General features: G+C 59.0%; 7 protein-coding genes across 7 annotated transcripts in view; 5 read left to right on the top strand and 2 right to left on the bottom strand.

The window, feature by feature from the left end:
* SDRG_05834 (16S rRNA (-N6/-N6)-dimethyltransferase) overlaps positions 1–1,154 on the top strand; it is a gene marked incomplete at its 5' end in the record, with an annotated part of 1,809 nt that extends 655 nt beyond the window's left edge. The window contains 3 exons of the mRNA XM_008611576.1: positions 329–694; positions 741–864; positions 911–1,154. Coding sequence (XP_008609798.1) covers positions 329–694; positions 741–864; positions 911–930 — 510 coding nt within the window. The 3' untranslated portion in view covers positions 931–1,154. The remainder of the gene's footprint in view (positions 1–328; positions 695–740; positions 865–910) is intronic.
* A 1,208-nt stretch (positions 1,155–2,362) lies between these two features.
* SDRG_05833 (hypothetical protein) lies at positions 2,363–3,212 on the top strand (the record flags this gene model as incomplete). Its single annotated transcript, XM_008611575.1, has 2 exons — positions 2,363–2,557; positions 2,892–3,212. The coding sequence occupies 2 exons, from the start codon at positions 2,363–2,365 to the stop codon at positions 3,210–3,212; spliced, it is 516 nt and encodes a 171-aa protein (XP_008609797.1).
* Positions 3,213–3,339: 127 nt separating this feature from the next.
* SDRG_05832 (hypothetical protein) lies at positions 3,340–4,074 on the top strand (the record flags this gene model as incomplete). Its single annotated transcript, XM_008611574.1, has 1 exon — positions 3,340–4,074. One exon carries the CDS (start codon positions 3,340–3,342, stop codon positions 3,883–3,885), a length of 546 nt encoding a protein of 181 aa, XP_008609796.1. The 3' UTR covers positions 3,886–4,074.
* A 317-nt stretch (positions 4,075–4,391) lies between these two features.
* Positions 4,392–5,514, top strand: SDRG_05831 (hypothetical protein; the record flags this gene model as incomplete). The annotated part of the gene is made up of 6 exons (XM_008611573.1): positions 4,392–4,409; positions 4,456–4,797; positions 4,844–4,926; positions 4,974–5,031; positions 5,082–5,125; positions 5,177–5,514. Coding segments are annotated over 6 exons (883 nt in total), but the record flags the coding sequence as incomplete, so codon positions are not given.
* Positions 5,515–5,549: 35 nt separating this feature from the next.
* Positions 5,550–10,378, bottom strand: SDRG_05830 (hypothetical protein; the record flags this gene model as incomplete). Its single annotated transcript, XM_008611572.1, has 9 exons — positions 8,832–10,378; positions 8,654–8,791; positions 8,173–8,607; positions 7,989–8,125; positions 7,693–7,943; positions 7,581–7,646; positions 7,114–7,530; positions 6,374–7,069; positions 5,550–6,327 (listed from the first exon to the last, which is right to left on the bottom strand). Exons 1-9 carry the CDS (start codon positions 10,339–10,341, stop codon positions 5,550–5,552), a joined length of 4,428 nt encoding a protein of 1,475 aa, XP_008609794.1. The 5' UTR covers positions 10,342–10,378.
* Positions 10,379–10,602: 224 nt separating this feature from the next.
* On the top strand, positions 10,603–12,009 carry SDRG_05829 (hypothetical protein; the record flags this gene model as incomplete). The annotated part of the gene is made up of 7 exons (XM_008611571.1): positions 10,603–10,688; positions 10,732–10,796; positions 10,842–10,972; positions 11,019–11,105; positions 11,155–11,239; positions 11,288–11,858; positions 11,904–12,009. 7 exons carry the CDS (start codon positions 10,603–10,605, stop codon positions 12,007–12,009), a joined length of 1,131 nt encoding a protein of 376 aa, XP_008609793.1.
* SDRG_05828 (hypothetical protein) lies at positions 11,974–13,035 on the bottom strand. Its single transcript, XM_008611570.1, has 3 exons — positions 12,962–13,035; positions 12,735–12,915; positions 11,974–12,691 (listed from the first exon to the last, which is right to left on the bottom strand). The coding sequence occupies exons 2-3, from the start codon at positions 12,744–12,746 to the stop codon at positions 12,014–12,016; spliced, it is 690 nt and encodes a 229-aa protein (XP_008609792.1). The 5' UTR covers positions 12,747–12,915; positions 12,962–13,035; the 3' UTR covers positions 11,974–12,013.

Raw genomic sequence — 13,035 nt, 5'->3', positions numbered from 1 at the left:
GTTGGTGAGGGTCTCGACTGGCTCAACGTGGCGGTCTTTGGGTGATCACTCGATCGGTCGTGCTCTCTAGCGGCTCTCGAGTTGGCCGAGGTCAATCAGGTTGCCTCTCCTCCGAGCGACTTCGGCCGTCACTGCCACCGACGTGCCGCCAGTCGCCGGATTTCCCAGCGGCGTGCGCGCCATTCGGTTGGCCGCGTTCGCTGCTCTGGTGTTGGGACCCACGCGGGCAAACCACTTCGACCGTCGGAGCGTTCTGGCCCGTTTCCGACTTTCGGCCCCCGCCGCCCGCCGCCCGCGCTTGATTGCCGAGGTGCAAAAGCGTGTGCAGAACACGGAGCACGCCAACCACCTCCACATCATCCACGGCGACGCAATCGAGGTCCAGCTGCCGTTCTTCGACGTGTGTGTGGCCAACTTGCCGTACCAAATTTCGTCGCCGTTCGTCTTCAAGCTCCTCGCCCACCGCCCCATGTTCCGCTGCGCTGTCGTCATGTTCCAGGAGGAATTTGCGAAGCGGTTGAGCGCGCGCCCCGGTGACGAACTCTACTGCCGCCTCTCGGTCAACACGCAGCTCCTTGCCAAGGTTGATCAGCTCATCAAGGTCGGCCGCAACAACTTCCGCCCGCCGCCCAAGGCCGAGTCGCGCGTCGTGCGTATCGAGCCCAAGAACTCGCCGCCGCCCGTCAACTTTACGGTACTCTCGCTCCTGTTTCCATTTTGGGTGCTCAGATGTCGAGTAGGAGTGGGATGGGATGGTGAAGATCATCTCAACCGCAAGAACAAGACGCTGCACTCGTGCTTTACGACCAAGTTCTCAAGACCCTCGACGACAACTACCGCACGTACTGCTCGCTCAACAGTTTGGTACTATCGTAGCCCATTCGCAGACGAGTTCTTATGGTGAACGTAGATGCCGGACCCCGCTTTTGACATCAAGACGCTCGTCGAGGCGACGTTCACGGAGACCGACTACAGCGACAAGTGTGGCGCCAAGATAGACCTCGATGACTTCCTCATGTACCACTGCTACGCCTATGTCTGCTCAAAGCTCATGCTGACTTTGTAGCTTGCTCAACGCCTTCAACTCGCGCCACGTTCATTTCTGCTAAGCCACTGGATTGGGCGCCACCTTTTTAATACTCTGTAATTGCCTTGTTGCAAGCCTCTGCTTTGTGTTTCTGATGCCTCCGAGCGCGAAGTCGCGAAGCGACCTCTGCTGACACAAGTTGTTGGCGCAAAGGCCGAATGGAAGAGAGTGGGTGCCGGATAACGCGTTCGGAGCATGTGCGTCTTGGCCGCCGTCATTTTTGACCCGTCGCAAAACCGTTTCTATTGTGTTTTCAAACCAAACCAACGAGCCACAGATAGGTTCGATCCATATTGACCGTCGACCGTTTGCTCCTGGTACTTTGGCGGTCGGCAAAGATATCGCAACGCTCCATACTACCATATACATGGGTCGCTCTGGGGCATGTGTCGGGAAGAAAGACGTTCGGGTAGGCGAAGCACACATTGCTTTTGGCTGCTCGTCGACGGTCAAGTCGCGGCAAGCAGCCGTGGAGAGGTGCGCTTGGTGCGTCCACCGCGCCTCTTGGGGTTGGATGGAGCAAAATGACAGGAAGATGCCGATGTATCGAGAAGAGAAAAGCATAGAACCTGCTGAAGCAGGAAGAGCCGATCGCCGCAAGTTTAGACATCCGGATGATACCCGGAAGACTATCTTGGCTACTGCCACGCGTGCTCGTCGGGCTTGTCTTGCAGCCCATTGACCTCACCGGCAGCGGAACGTCATGCGAGGGAGCCAGAATGTGTGTACGAGCGGCGGCGTGGGATGCAAACACGCAACTTTACTCCTGCCAATGTCAGAAGCACAATCGGCCCAGTGCGCGCGGCAGTGCTTGGACCGCAACTATGACTCTATAAGGCGTATTGCATGTGCTTAGAGCCACCAGCCACCTCTCTTCGTATTCAGGGTACAAGCAGTGCTTTTCGGCACGGGATATTAAAGTGAGGTGAATTTAGTCTGTTGCGAAACTAGTAATACGGCTCACATGGGAACGCGACATGGTGCATTATGTCCTCGAAAGTGTTGGCTACCGCTGTGTCAAAGTAGGGCGATTTTATACTGGTAGGAACCTCCTGGTTACCCAGCCCACCAGGGATTATTTGCCTGTTTGTTTGTTTGTTTGTTTGTCCCAATTTGGATTGGTTAAAATGTTGTTGCTTGCGTAAAATGATTGGACAGCTCGCAACAATTCATTGATGCGTTTTGACAGGCCGGCGCCAGGCTGGGGGCCGGTGGGCCGGCGCCATGATGTGTGCATTGACCGACCGTGCAGCCGTAGCTAGACATTTAAGCAACATGCGAGAATCGAATGAGCGCAAGCGCAAGGCGCGCGCCGACGAGAAGGCCACCGAGACGCACGAAGAGAAAGCAGCTCGGCTGGAAAAGCAGCGCCTTAGCAAAACCACTGCGCGCGCCGTCGAGAAGGCCACCGAGACGCACGGAGAAAAGGTCGTGCGGCTAGAAGATCGCAGCGTCGCAAAACTTAACCAAGTACCCAAAAACTAGCGATCGCAGCCTTTCACTTCTGCTCGGGCAACCCGACGCTCATGTGTGCCACGACGAGTCACTTAACGGCCCCGGTGGTCACGCAGTTTGCGAACGCATCTTGCGAGCTGTTGGGGATGCAGTTGGTTAGGCAGACGCTGCACGCTGTCAGGAGACGCCAGCGAGATGCCGGATCCGGGCGCATCGCTGCATGTGCCTCGTGCAACGAGGCACTCTCGTTGCACGCACCACGCAACCGGCCACTGCATATGACCGGATCGCATCGGTTCCAAGTCTCGAATACTCGGCTGTCCTCGCCCAAGTGTCTGCCGTCAACAAGACAGTCTATGCGTACCTTGATGCATTCTGCGACATTGTGTGCCCAGACGACACCATCGACAACGACGAGGTTTGCGATGGGCCGGATGTCGCCGACGACGACGACGAAATCATCAACGCGCTTGAGGCTGTCGCTGGGCTAGTGACCGAGCGCGCGTCTGATGACGACCAATACGGGCACGTCAATACAAGCGACGATCAAGTCGATGTCCTCCGGTCGCCGCACATTGGTAGCACGGACGTTGATAACCAAGCTCCAGGCAGCACTAGCGACCCGTTGGTGGCTGTCGTCACGAGCGGCGACGATCCGATTTGCGAGTGATGCTTAAACGACGCGCTTGTGGCATGTGTTTTCCCCCATTTGTTTATGCTCGGCAAAGGTATGGCACAATGCATCCAACAACAATGCGTTCATGCTGCTCTATACTATAGGAGCTCCAAAAGGAAGCATGAATCCAGCGCTACTGCGTCACTTCTTCCGCTTTTACGACGGCCGCTTCGACGATCCTCTCTTCATTGCCACGGCGTTCAACCAGCTTGAACGACACGCCTGCGTGCGCCAGACGGCGCGCATTGGTGCAACTTCCATGAAGCAGCTGGAGGAACTCGGCAAGCTTGCGAACTCGCCCAAATTTCGACAACAACTCATTTGGGACAATCCGCACAGCTCACAGGCAAAGAAGATCAACGCACGGGTGTCGCGCATTTTGAGCATGGTGGGCTCCGCTGTGCCTTTCAGTCTCTTCGAGCGGTCCGCAACTCGGTCAAAGATTGCGGCTCTACGGCTGCGATTCGGCCTTGCGAGCTACTTTCTCACGGGGGCACCGCCCGAGTTCGAGGCTTTGGATGTGATTCGCCACGCGCTCATCCAGAATTGGAACGCTGCTGCATGCCCATTGTCATCATCTGGCTTCGAGCGGTTCCGAGCACCCCGTACGACGATGGACGTGACCGTCGACGACGTGAAGGCCAAAGTCGCCGACAACATGGCATAATCCATATGATTTCATCGTTCCTACCAGCCCACTCCCCCGGACCCTAATTTTTTCGGCGATGTTTGGCGATCCGATCGATCTGGAACTGGTCGAGTGTGATTATATGTGGCAAACTGTGGCTACATATGGCATATACCACATTTAATAATTTGACATGCTAGTAGTCGTGCAGTACTGTTCACACGGCAACGCGGTTTGGTGAATTATGCTCTCGAAAGTGCCAGCTACCCCTGTGCCCCGATAGGGCGATTTCATTTCCCAACGCAATTTTGGCGCTGCGACCGCCCTGGAATCGGGCTGCTGGCATTGTTCTCGCTAATTATTGGTCAAAATAACACTGAAGCGGCGAATGGTATCCGCCTTTCGAGGAAAGTAAAAGCATTTTAGCCAATCCAGGGCCTTGATTGGCATTATTCTACCCAATCAATGGAACAAGAACGTCGAAATCTTTTGACCAATCGCAACGCGGCATGGAAGATTCCAAGGTTCCATTTCCAGATTTCCGCCATGAAGCTCGCTGATGCGTACCGGTACAGCCGCGCCTGCGCCGGCGCCACTCACGCTGCGTAGGACGCTCGGCCTCGAGACGTCTGCCTCGCCGGACGACGTGCGCCAAGCCTACAAGAAGCTGGCGCTCAAGTTCCACCCGGACAAGAACCAGGGCGAAGACACGACGGCCAAGTTCCAGGCCATTAGCGCGGCGTACAAGCGCATCTCGGACCCCAAGTCCAACCAAGACGAGCTTCATGGTGATGGTGGCTTTGGCATGGACATCAACGTCGAGGAGATGTTCCACATGTTCGACATGATGTTTGGCAGCATGGGCCGGGGAAAGAAGGGCGGACGCCGGCGACGCCAGCCTGAATTCAACTTTGAAGACATGTTCTTCGGCGGCATTGACCCTAGCGAGCTGTGCGTTCATCGCTCTTGCACTGGCATTGACGATGATTGCTGCTAGGGACGACGAAGAGCTCGAATTCATGGCTTCCATGGGCATGGACGGGTCCATGTTTGACGGCATGGGGGACGACTTTGACGATCGTAGCGGAGCAACGAGATACCAAATGTTCTCATCAACCCTTGGCTAGTCGGCGACCTTGCAAGCTTCATGCAGTCGATGGCTTTTATGGACATGAAGATGCCACAGTGCGTCTCCTCCTCGCCGCTGCCAGACTCCGATCTTATGGGCATTGTAGCGCACGGGGCAGCAAGAAGCGCGGGCTACGTGTCGGCATGCCACGTACAAACAATTTGCTGTTGGCTGTGATTCCTCATGCCGTATATGACTCAGCGCGACGGAAGGGAGCCGTGCGCGTTGCACGGGCCACCTCCAAAGTGCCCAGCGCCCCGGCGGCAGCTCCCACCATGCCACCTCCGGCGCCCGCGCCATGCAAGCCGTCATCGTACCCGACCCTGACGTTAGACGAGCGCGTCCTTGTGTTCGGCAAGCTCCAAGGCCGTGTCGCGTACGTGGGACCGGTGCACTACGCCAAGGGCGACCTCGTCGGCGTCGTCCTCGACGAGCCGCTTGGCAAGAACGACGGAACGCTGAAAGGCCACACGTACTTTACATGCGCGCCGTCGCACGGCCTCATGGTGCACCCGATCGACGTCGTGCCCCTTTCGTAGGCTCCTTGACGACACTAATATGGCAATACTCTACGCTATTTTGGCTTGTCGCGATAGAGCTCTTGCAGCAGCTGCACAAACTCGTCGAAGCTCAGCTCCTTATTGCCGTCGTTGTCAGCAGCCTCGTAGAGCTTGGCGAGGTCGGCGAGCGTGCTGCCCGTGTCGTCGTCGTCGTGCCGGTACTGAAGAGCGTCGAGAACCTCGGCGAACGACACGGTGCCACTGCGATCGCGGTCAAAGACAGTAAAAATCTCGCGCAGCTCGGCGATCTGCTCGTGCGTGAGCGACTTGTCCTCGGTGAAGATGGTCGGCGCGCGACCGAGGCGCTCGAGCATGACCATCTCGTGGATCTCGGCCGACGTAGCATACGCAAAGCAGATCTTGAAGAGCTCGGCGAGCGTCACGTGTCCGGACGCGTCGGCGTCAATGGTTTGGAAGATCGTCGCCATGTCCGTGTAGCCCATGCTTTCGAAGAAGCCGCGACAGCCATTGAGCTCCATCTCGGTGACATTGCCCGAGTTGTCCGAGTCGAGTGCCCAGAAAAGGCGGATGATGACCATGACCTCTTTCGTCGAGTAGATGCCAAAGCGGCGCTGCTTGGCGGCTTCGGCGAGAACGTCGGTCGTCGGCGCGCTCGCAAAAAGCACCGACGTGTGCCGCAGCGCCTCGCCGATCTTGGCGTGCGCGTCGCGCTGCTTTTGCGCCATGTAGCGCTGCATGCGCTTTTCCTTCTCGAGCTTTGTCTGCTGCAAGCGCGCCTGCTTGAGCTGCGTCGCTAGATCTTTGCCGTCGACGCGCATCGTTGCCTCGTATCTAGAGCAACGCAAGTCAACGTTATGCCTCTCTGAAATATATATACCGCTCCTGGGTGGCCACCGCGTGCGATCGCAACACGGCTTGCTCGTCGGTTGAGAACGCCATCGGTGAATGCGACGACGGTGCTTTTGCATCGGGGGCTATGTACGACGACGCTGTTGAAATGATGTCGTTGATGCGCGTGAGCTTCCCGAGCGTGGCGGTCGCGTCCTTGGCCTCTTCTTGGGCGAGCAGGGCTAGGACAGCGGCCGACGACGACGTGCGCATTGTCGTGAGCCGCCGAAGCCGGTCATTGTGTGACGCTGGTAGCACTGTAAGCGAGGCCGGCGTGCGCTTGAGCGGCGTCACCACGCGGGGCAGCGGCGCAGTGTTGGGTCGTCGCTGCGGCGCCGGCTTGTCAGGGCCAAGATTTGCCGCCACGAACGGAGAGAGCTCGATGTCGACATTGCGCATGAGGTTGCGCTTGACCGCCGACATTTTACGCTGCTTGTCGTGCTGCATTTGCACCAAGTTAACGTACACCGCGTCGGTCTTGGAGACGAGTCGCTCTTGCTGCTCGAGGCGCAGGAGTCGCTCCGTTAGCGTGGGTGCCGTAGGCACTGGCGTCTCTGGCACGGGCGCCGCGAGGCTCCATCGATGGGGCGAGTCGTCGTGCTCGTTCTCTTCTTCCTCCGCGGCTGTCGGTGCCACTGGTCGCGCGTGGTGGATCAGCGGACCCACCTGCAACAAGCTCGAGTGCCTAGACAAGTCCTTTGAGTCTAAAATGCAAAATGATCGGGAGACCGAGCAATGGCCTTGACTTGGTCCGGCGTCTGCAGCCGCTTGCGCTGGGACTTTTGGCGGTGCAAGGTGCCTTGCCGACTCGAATCATCTTTTTTCTTCTTCATTTTCTGCTGCGGTGAAAAGAGCATCGTCTGGAGCAGTGGGTTGACCTTCTCGGACGGAAACGCTACCTGCCGACGCTCCGAGGCCGCGCGCTCGCGCTCGTCTGGCGTCATGTCGAGCTTGGCAACGATCTCGGCGACGATGTCCTGTCGCTCGCGCGCCCGCTTGGCGTCCTCGCGCACAAAATGCCACGGCATCGACCGCATCACGTCTTCGTTGGTCGTAAGGCACCCGAGGCACGTCCCGCGCCAGTCCCACACGTACATGCGCGCGTCGAACGCGCAGCTGATAAGCACGTTGGGTCGGTCGTTGACTCTAATGACATGTTGTTGTTCTAGCGATACATCTCGGTGGCATATTCCTACTCGATGCCGCTGATACTGTCGGCGTGCGCGACCCATGACGCAAGTCGGGTCACGTCCTTGACGTCCCTACACCAAAGGGTTAGGGTCCAGTGACAATAAATGTTGTCTGCACCAATAGGGGCCATGCGCCACGACGTAAACTCCTGTGCGAATCGTGCCACCGTGGTGGTGTTCCCGCGCGCGAATATTGCCGTCGGGGGTGCCGTCCCGCTTGGGCGCGACGCGTCGCAGGACGTCGTCGGGCAGCCGCGTTGTGTGGCGTCGCGCGTTCTCGCCGACGCGATCGGCGTCAAACGTGCGAGAAAATGTGCTGTGGGCGTTGTACCCCCGGCGCTTGCTCTTGAGTTTGTCGTCCGGAATAGCCTAGTTGAAAGCGATGAGCTTTTCGCAGGGGCTGCATGGATGCACCTGCAATCGCAGCCGCCGGAGCATGACCGAGAGATCCCACACGGCGACGCGGCCTTCATCGTCGCCCGTAACGAGCACGTGCTTGGCTTCGTCTTCGTGGTACAGACACGTGAGCGTCGTCACAACCACTGGATGGTCTACGAACAGAGTGCCTAACGTGTCGTAGGAATAGCGACAAAAGGACCGGTTCCGTCGGCGCTCGGGCCCGTATTGACAAAGGCGTGGAGGCAGCCACCCGTATTGCACGTATACTGCGGCGACGTGGCGAAGAAGAAGACGTTGCCAACGCCGTCAGCGGCCACGAGCACGGGATAAGGGTCTAGAAACGCCACGACGTGGATGTCGCCGGTCTCGGTTCGGCACACGATCTGCAGCTGGAGCGTCTCGAAGTCCCAGCAGCGAATGCTGTGGTCGCCAGCAACAGTTGCCAAGAGCGACGCGTTCACGCTGAATGCGCTGGCTGTCACCTCGACGTTGGCGAGGGACCGCAAGAGAACACACTCGCCGACCGTACCATCGTCAAAGATAAAGATACCCCCCGCGTCCGTGGGCGACGACGCCCCCGTGGTGGCGATGATCAGCTTGTTCTTTGAGTCGTAATGCAACGACCCAATGCGCCCTACGATGGACACGTCGGCGCGTCGAGAAGAAGTGAATGGACGCACCAATTGCGCTGTTGGACCGGCGAACGCGCGCGAGGTTGGTGCAGTTGTAGACTTCAACGGCGCCGTCGTCGGTGGCAACCACGAGTTTGCGATGGAGTGCGTCTTGGCAGCACAGCACAAAACTGCTCTGCGTCAACCCTACCCCGCATGAAACCAACCGAAGGGCATGTGCACGAACCTGTGAATTCTTCGAGGAGGAGACCCGTGTTGCCGTCCCAGAGGTTGACGCTCGTCTCGGTCAGGCCTAAGAACTGGTTGCTGCTGTGCTGGAAGAACGCGCGGAGCGGGATCTCGTCGTGCTTTTGGATTTTGACGCTCTCGAATATGTGCAAGACGCAGCTGGCGGCGACAATGTCGCGCTTGGGCGAGAGCGCAATGAACGAACGCGGGTTGAAATGCGCGATCGTCGATGCCGGCGCAATGCTTTCGAGCAGCTGCGCCTGGGCGCCATTGAGGCGGTGGATGTTCCAGATCTTGAAGAGACCGGTAATGTCGGCGGTCACGGCGCGCTCCGTGTGGAACCGGGCAAGCTGGACGCCGACGAGCGACGCGCGGTGCCCGGACAGCGTCATGATGCGTTGTTTGGACGAAATGTCCCAGCCGTACGCGTCAAACTCAAAGCCTGCGGTCACCAAGAGGTCGTTCATGGGCGAAAATACCATTTGGCGCACGCCGTGCGTGTGGCCCACGAGGCTGCCGCGCGGCCGGCAGTCTTGAATGTCCCAGAGGTAAATGTACCGCTTGAGGTCGCACGACACGACGAGGTCGTACTGCGGCACCGCGAGGACATCGGAGACGACGTCGGTGTGGTGGTAGAGCTGCTTGACGAGCGAGATGCGCCCGCGCGCCACGCTCCACGCGTTGAGCACCTTGTTGTTGCCTGTCGAGAAGAGAAGTCGCGCCGGCTCGCACCACCGCAGGAGCGTCTGCGCGACCGTCGTCTGGTTCTCCATGACGTACTCGTAGTGGTCTGTGTCGTAAAACGAGAGCACAAAGTTGGACGACGAGACTGCGAGGAGTCGCAGCTGCGCCAAAAACTCAGCGTCCAGCACGAGTGCGTCCGCGTGGTTCCCGGAGCCATTGGCGTGGCTCGTACTCTTGGCGCCAAGAAGACTCCCGAGGCTGCTGCTCGGGTCCATGTCGCTCCCAGCATGCGACGTACACCCCGGGCCTGATCCTGGCACCACCATGGACGGGAGTACGGCCAGTGGCGGGCTGCTCGGGTGCACTTCAGTGACCTTGAGAAAGTCGGCGGCGTAGACCTTGACGCAGCTCGAGCTCGCCTCGACAGCGAGCGCGCGCTTGAGGTCCGCGCACCATTTGAGCTTCTCGATTGACGCGCCCTGCGTTGTGCGATCCACGAACGACCGGTTCTTGATGTACTGGTACTTAAGCGGCGCGACCTTGACGCGCGTCGCGACCATGCCGGCGTCGACGCAGTAGGACGTAAACTCGTTGAACTCGAGCGTGCCATCGCCGTTGACGTCAATGTCATTGAAGAGGTCGACGAGGCCCGCGATCGTCTCGGTTTTCTCCTGCGCGTGCTTGGGCTTGGGCAGCGCGCGGAGCATGATCTCGACAAAGTCCTGCAGCGGGAGACCATCGCCACCGAGCGTCGCCTCGCGCACCTTGAACTCGTCCGAGATGGCCTTGAAGGCATGGCCCTTGAGCCGCATCATGAGGTCCATCCGACCGACAAGAATCGACGCGTAACCACCTCCAACGTAACCGGAAAGGGAGCCAATGGCATGACGTGGCGGCATGCTGGTCCCGTACGACGCAATCGTTTAGTTAGTCGACTAGAATCATCTCTGCAGCTGACAACCGGGTTCCATTTTTGTGTTTTTTTTTCACATTTCAATCCTGCATACAAACGTCAAGACGTTGGACAAAAAAACTAGTGCGGCTTTTGCGATCTTCCGGGAAAGGCCCACGAAGCAGCGAAGAGGATGCTGCTGGCGCCGGCAAAGGAGCGCTCGGCGCGCAACACGAACCTCCAGCGCATGGACAAGTCCATCACAGTTCTCAGCGTCAAGTACGTACCGCCTCGTCGAGGCCGTGGGCTCATGGCGCTGTAGGTTCTGTGATATGCTCCGTAGCGCACCGGACGCCGTCAACATAGTGCACGCGGCCAAATCACTAGGTGGCCGTCCACGCCTTTAGGCCTTGCGACGACGCTAGTGCGTAGGTACACAGAAGCGCCGGCTGCACGAGATCTTGAACATCATCCAAAGCGTCGGGCTCATCGCCAAGGTCGGCATCGGCCTCTGCCGCTGGCTCGGCGACGAGGCCATGCTCGCGACGCTGCAGCGCCTCAAGGTACTTGCAACCAAACCGTGTCGTACATCTATCTCATGCGCCACAGCATCCTTCGCCCGACGAAGCGCCCGTCGCGAGGAAAGCCGTCGCAACGGCGCTCAGCGAGCGCTTCCTTCAAGTGTTTCTGCACCAGGTACAATCCCATCTTTGTCATGGATATGCGAAATCGATTGTATGTGTAGGAACGACCGGAGCCCGTCGTGCTCGAAGACATCATGCATGTCGTGACCGCCGACATTGCAGCATGCGGCGACGAGCACCCCGTGTGTAGGCTGCCACTCGCGACGTCCTGTCGAGTGGTCACGGCTCGTGTAGCGCCAACGCGTCGCATCTACGACATTGCCAACGTGCTTTGCTCGCTCAACCTCATCAAGAAGATCCTCGTCATCAAGCCCGAGACGCGGCGAAAGCACATCACTTTCATCTGGTGCGGTCCGTGCCCGACCCACCTCGCGCGCAGCGACGAGGGCCCGCCGGCCAAGCGCCATCGCCACGACGTCTACCCGCGCATCCGCCTCCTCGAGCCGACCGACTCGGACGCGACGTCCACGGCCGACAGGAGCCCGCCGTTCTCGCCGCCGCTGGTTTTTCCACCAACACATCACCATCGCCCATTGCCAATGCTCGAGGTCTCGCCTTTGTACCTCATTTTGCGCAACGAACAGCTGGGCAAGGAGCTTGCCGAGTCGAGAGCGCGCGAATCCGAGCTCACAGCGCGGGTCGCTCGCCTCGAGGAGCAGCTTCTCAAGTCCGCGCACCTCCGCCGCCCGCCAACGCTCCGACCGCTACCGTTCCAGACTGAGCTCGACGCGCGCGGCGCGACGTCGCCGACACACACGTCGCTCATGGCCGCGTCGACGCTGCTGAGCTTTACGCCGCGCGACGGGTACCAAACGTTCGCGTGACGCGCCGATGTCATGTCGTTACGTAGGCGCAAGGACGACAAGGAGAACGTGTCGGCGCGCAACCGCGGGTTCTCGCTCGAGGCCAACACTGAGCCGCGCTTTTGCAGCCTGCCAGTTCCGCGATTTTCCTAAGTGCTTACGAAGCTTTCTTCTTGTTGAGATACGCAAGACGCTGCTTGAGCTGCTCGAGGCGGCCCTGGTAGTCCTCGATGTCGACCTTGCGCTTCTCGTAGTCGGCCATGAGCAAATGCGAGTTGGCAAAGCCTTGCTGGTGCTTCATCTTTGCCTGCGTGTGGCGCAGCGCGTCGCGGTCCTTCTTGTGTTTGGTGAGAACATCGCGCGACTCGGTGAGCTCTTCGTCGAGCTCCGAGAGGTCGTGCTTGAGCGCTTGGTTCTCGACGAGCACAAACTGCAGCTTCTCCTTGATGTGCGTGAGCACTTGAACCGTCGTCGTCGTCTTCTTCCGGAGCTTGTGCAGCTCTTCGTTGCGCTCTTCGATCTTTTCGTTGAGCGTTTGGTTTTCAATCTTGAGCTGCTCAAAGTCGATGAGGTGCAGCCCTTCGGCGAGCTGCTCCTTCGCATGCAGCTGCGCCTCGAGCTTGCGCAAGTGCGTGCGCAGATTGATGTTCTTAAGCCGGACCTTCTCGACCTCTTGGTCCTTCTTGACCTCGGCGACTTCGAACTGCGCAATGATGCGCTTCGGAATCGGCTTGCCGGTGCGCGTGTTCTCGGCGCTACGGGCCACCTCGCGCTTGAACTCCATGAAAGACTCGTGGATCTCGTTGGCTTTGCACTCTTTTTCGTCGAGTCGCGCCTTTTGTTGATGTTTGAGGCAGTTGCAGCGCTAGCCGCGGTACCTGGAGCTCCATCGCGATGCGGTCGTACTGCGTCTGGGCGGTCGCGAGCTGCACTCGCGCCTCGTGCACGCTGTTGAGGCAGTCGTAATACCGCTTCTCGTTCTCGACGACGCTCAATCGGTCCTCCTTCTTCTCCGAATCTTGCTTCTTCTGGAGCAGTGGCGCAATCTTGCGCTGAAGCCTATATGAAAAGCGTCTTGGCCGCGCCCAAGCTGCATACCGCGTACGTGGCATTGGTCTGTTGGAGCTCATCGCGCTGGTCGGCGGCCTCCTCGATGAGCGCGCGCAGCCGCTCTAGCTC

This window comes from Saprolegnia diclina, assembly GCF_000281045.1.
Source record: "Saprolegnia diclina VS20 unplaced genomic scaffold supercont1.15, whole genome shotgun sequence".
NCBI lineage: Eukaryota > Oomycota > Saprolegniomycetes > Saprolegniales > Saprolegniaceae > Saprolegnia > Saprolegnia diclina.
The sequence above is the reverse complement of the archived record's forward strand: the minus strand, read 5'-3'. Positions and strand labels throughout refer to the sequence as shown.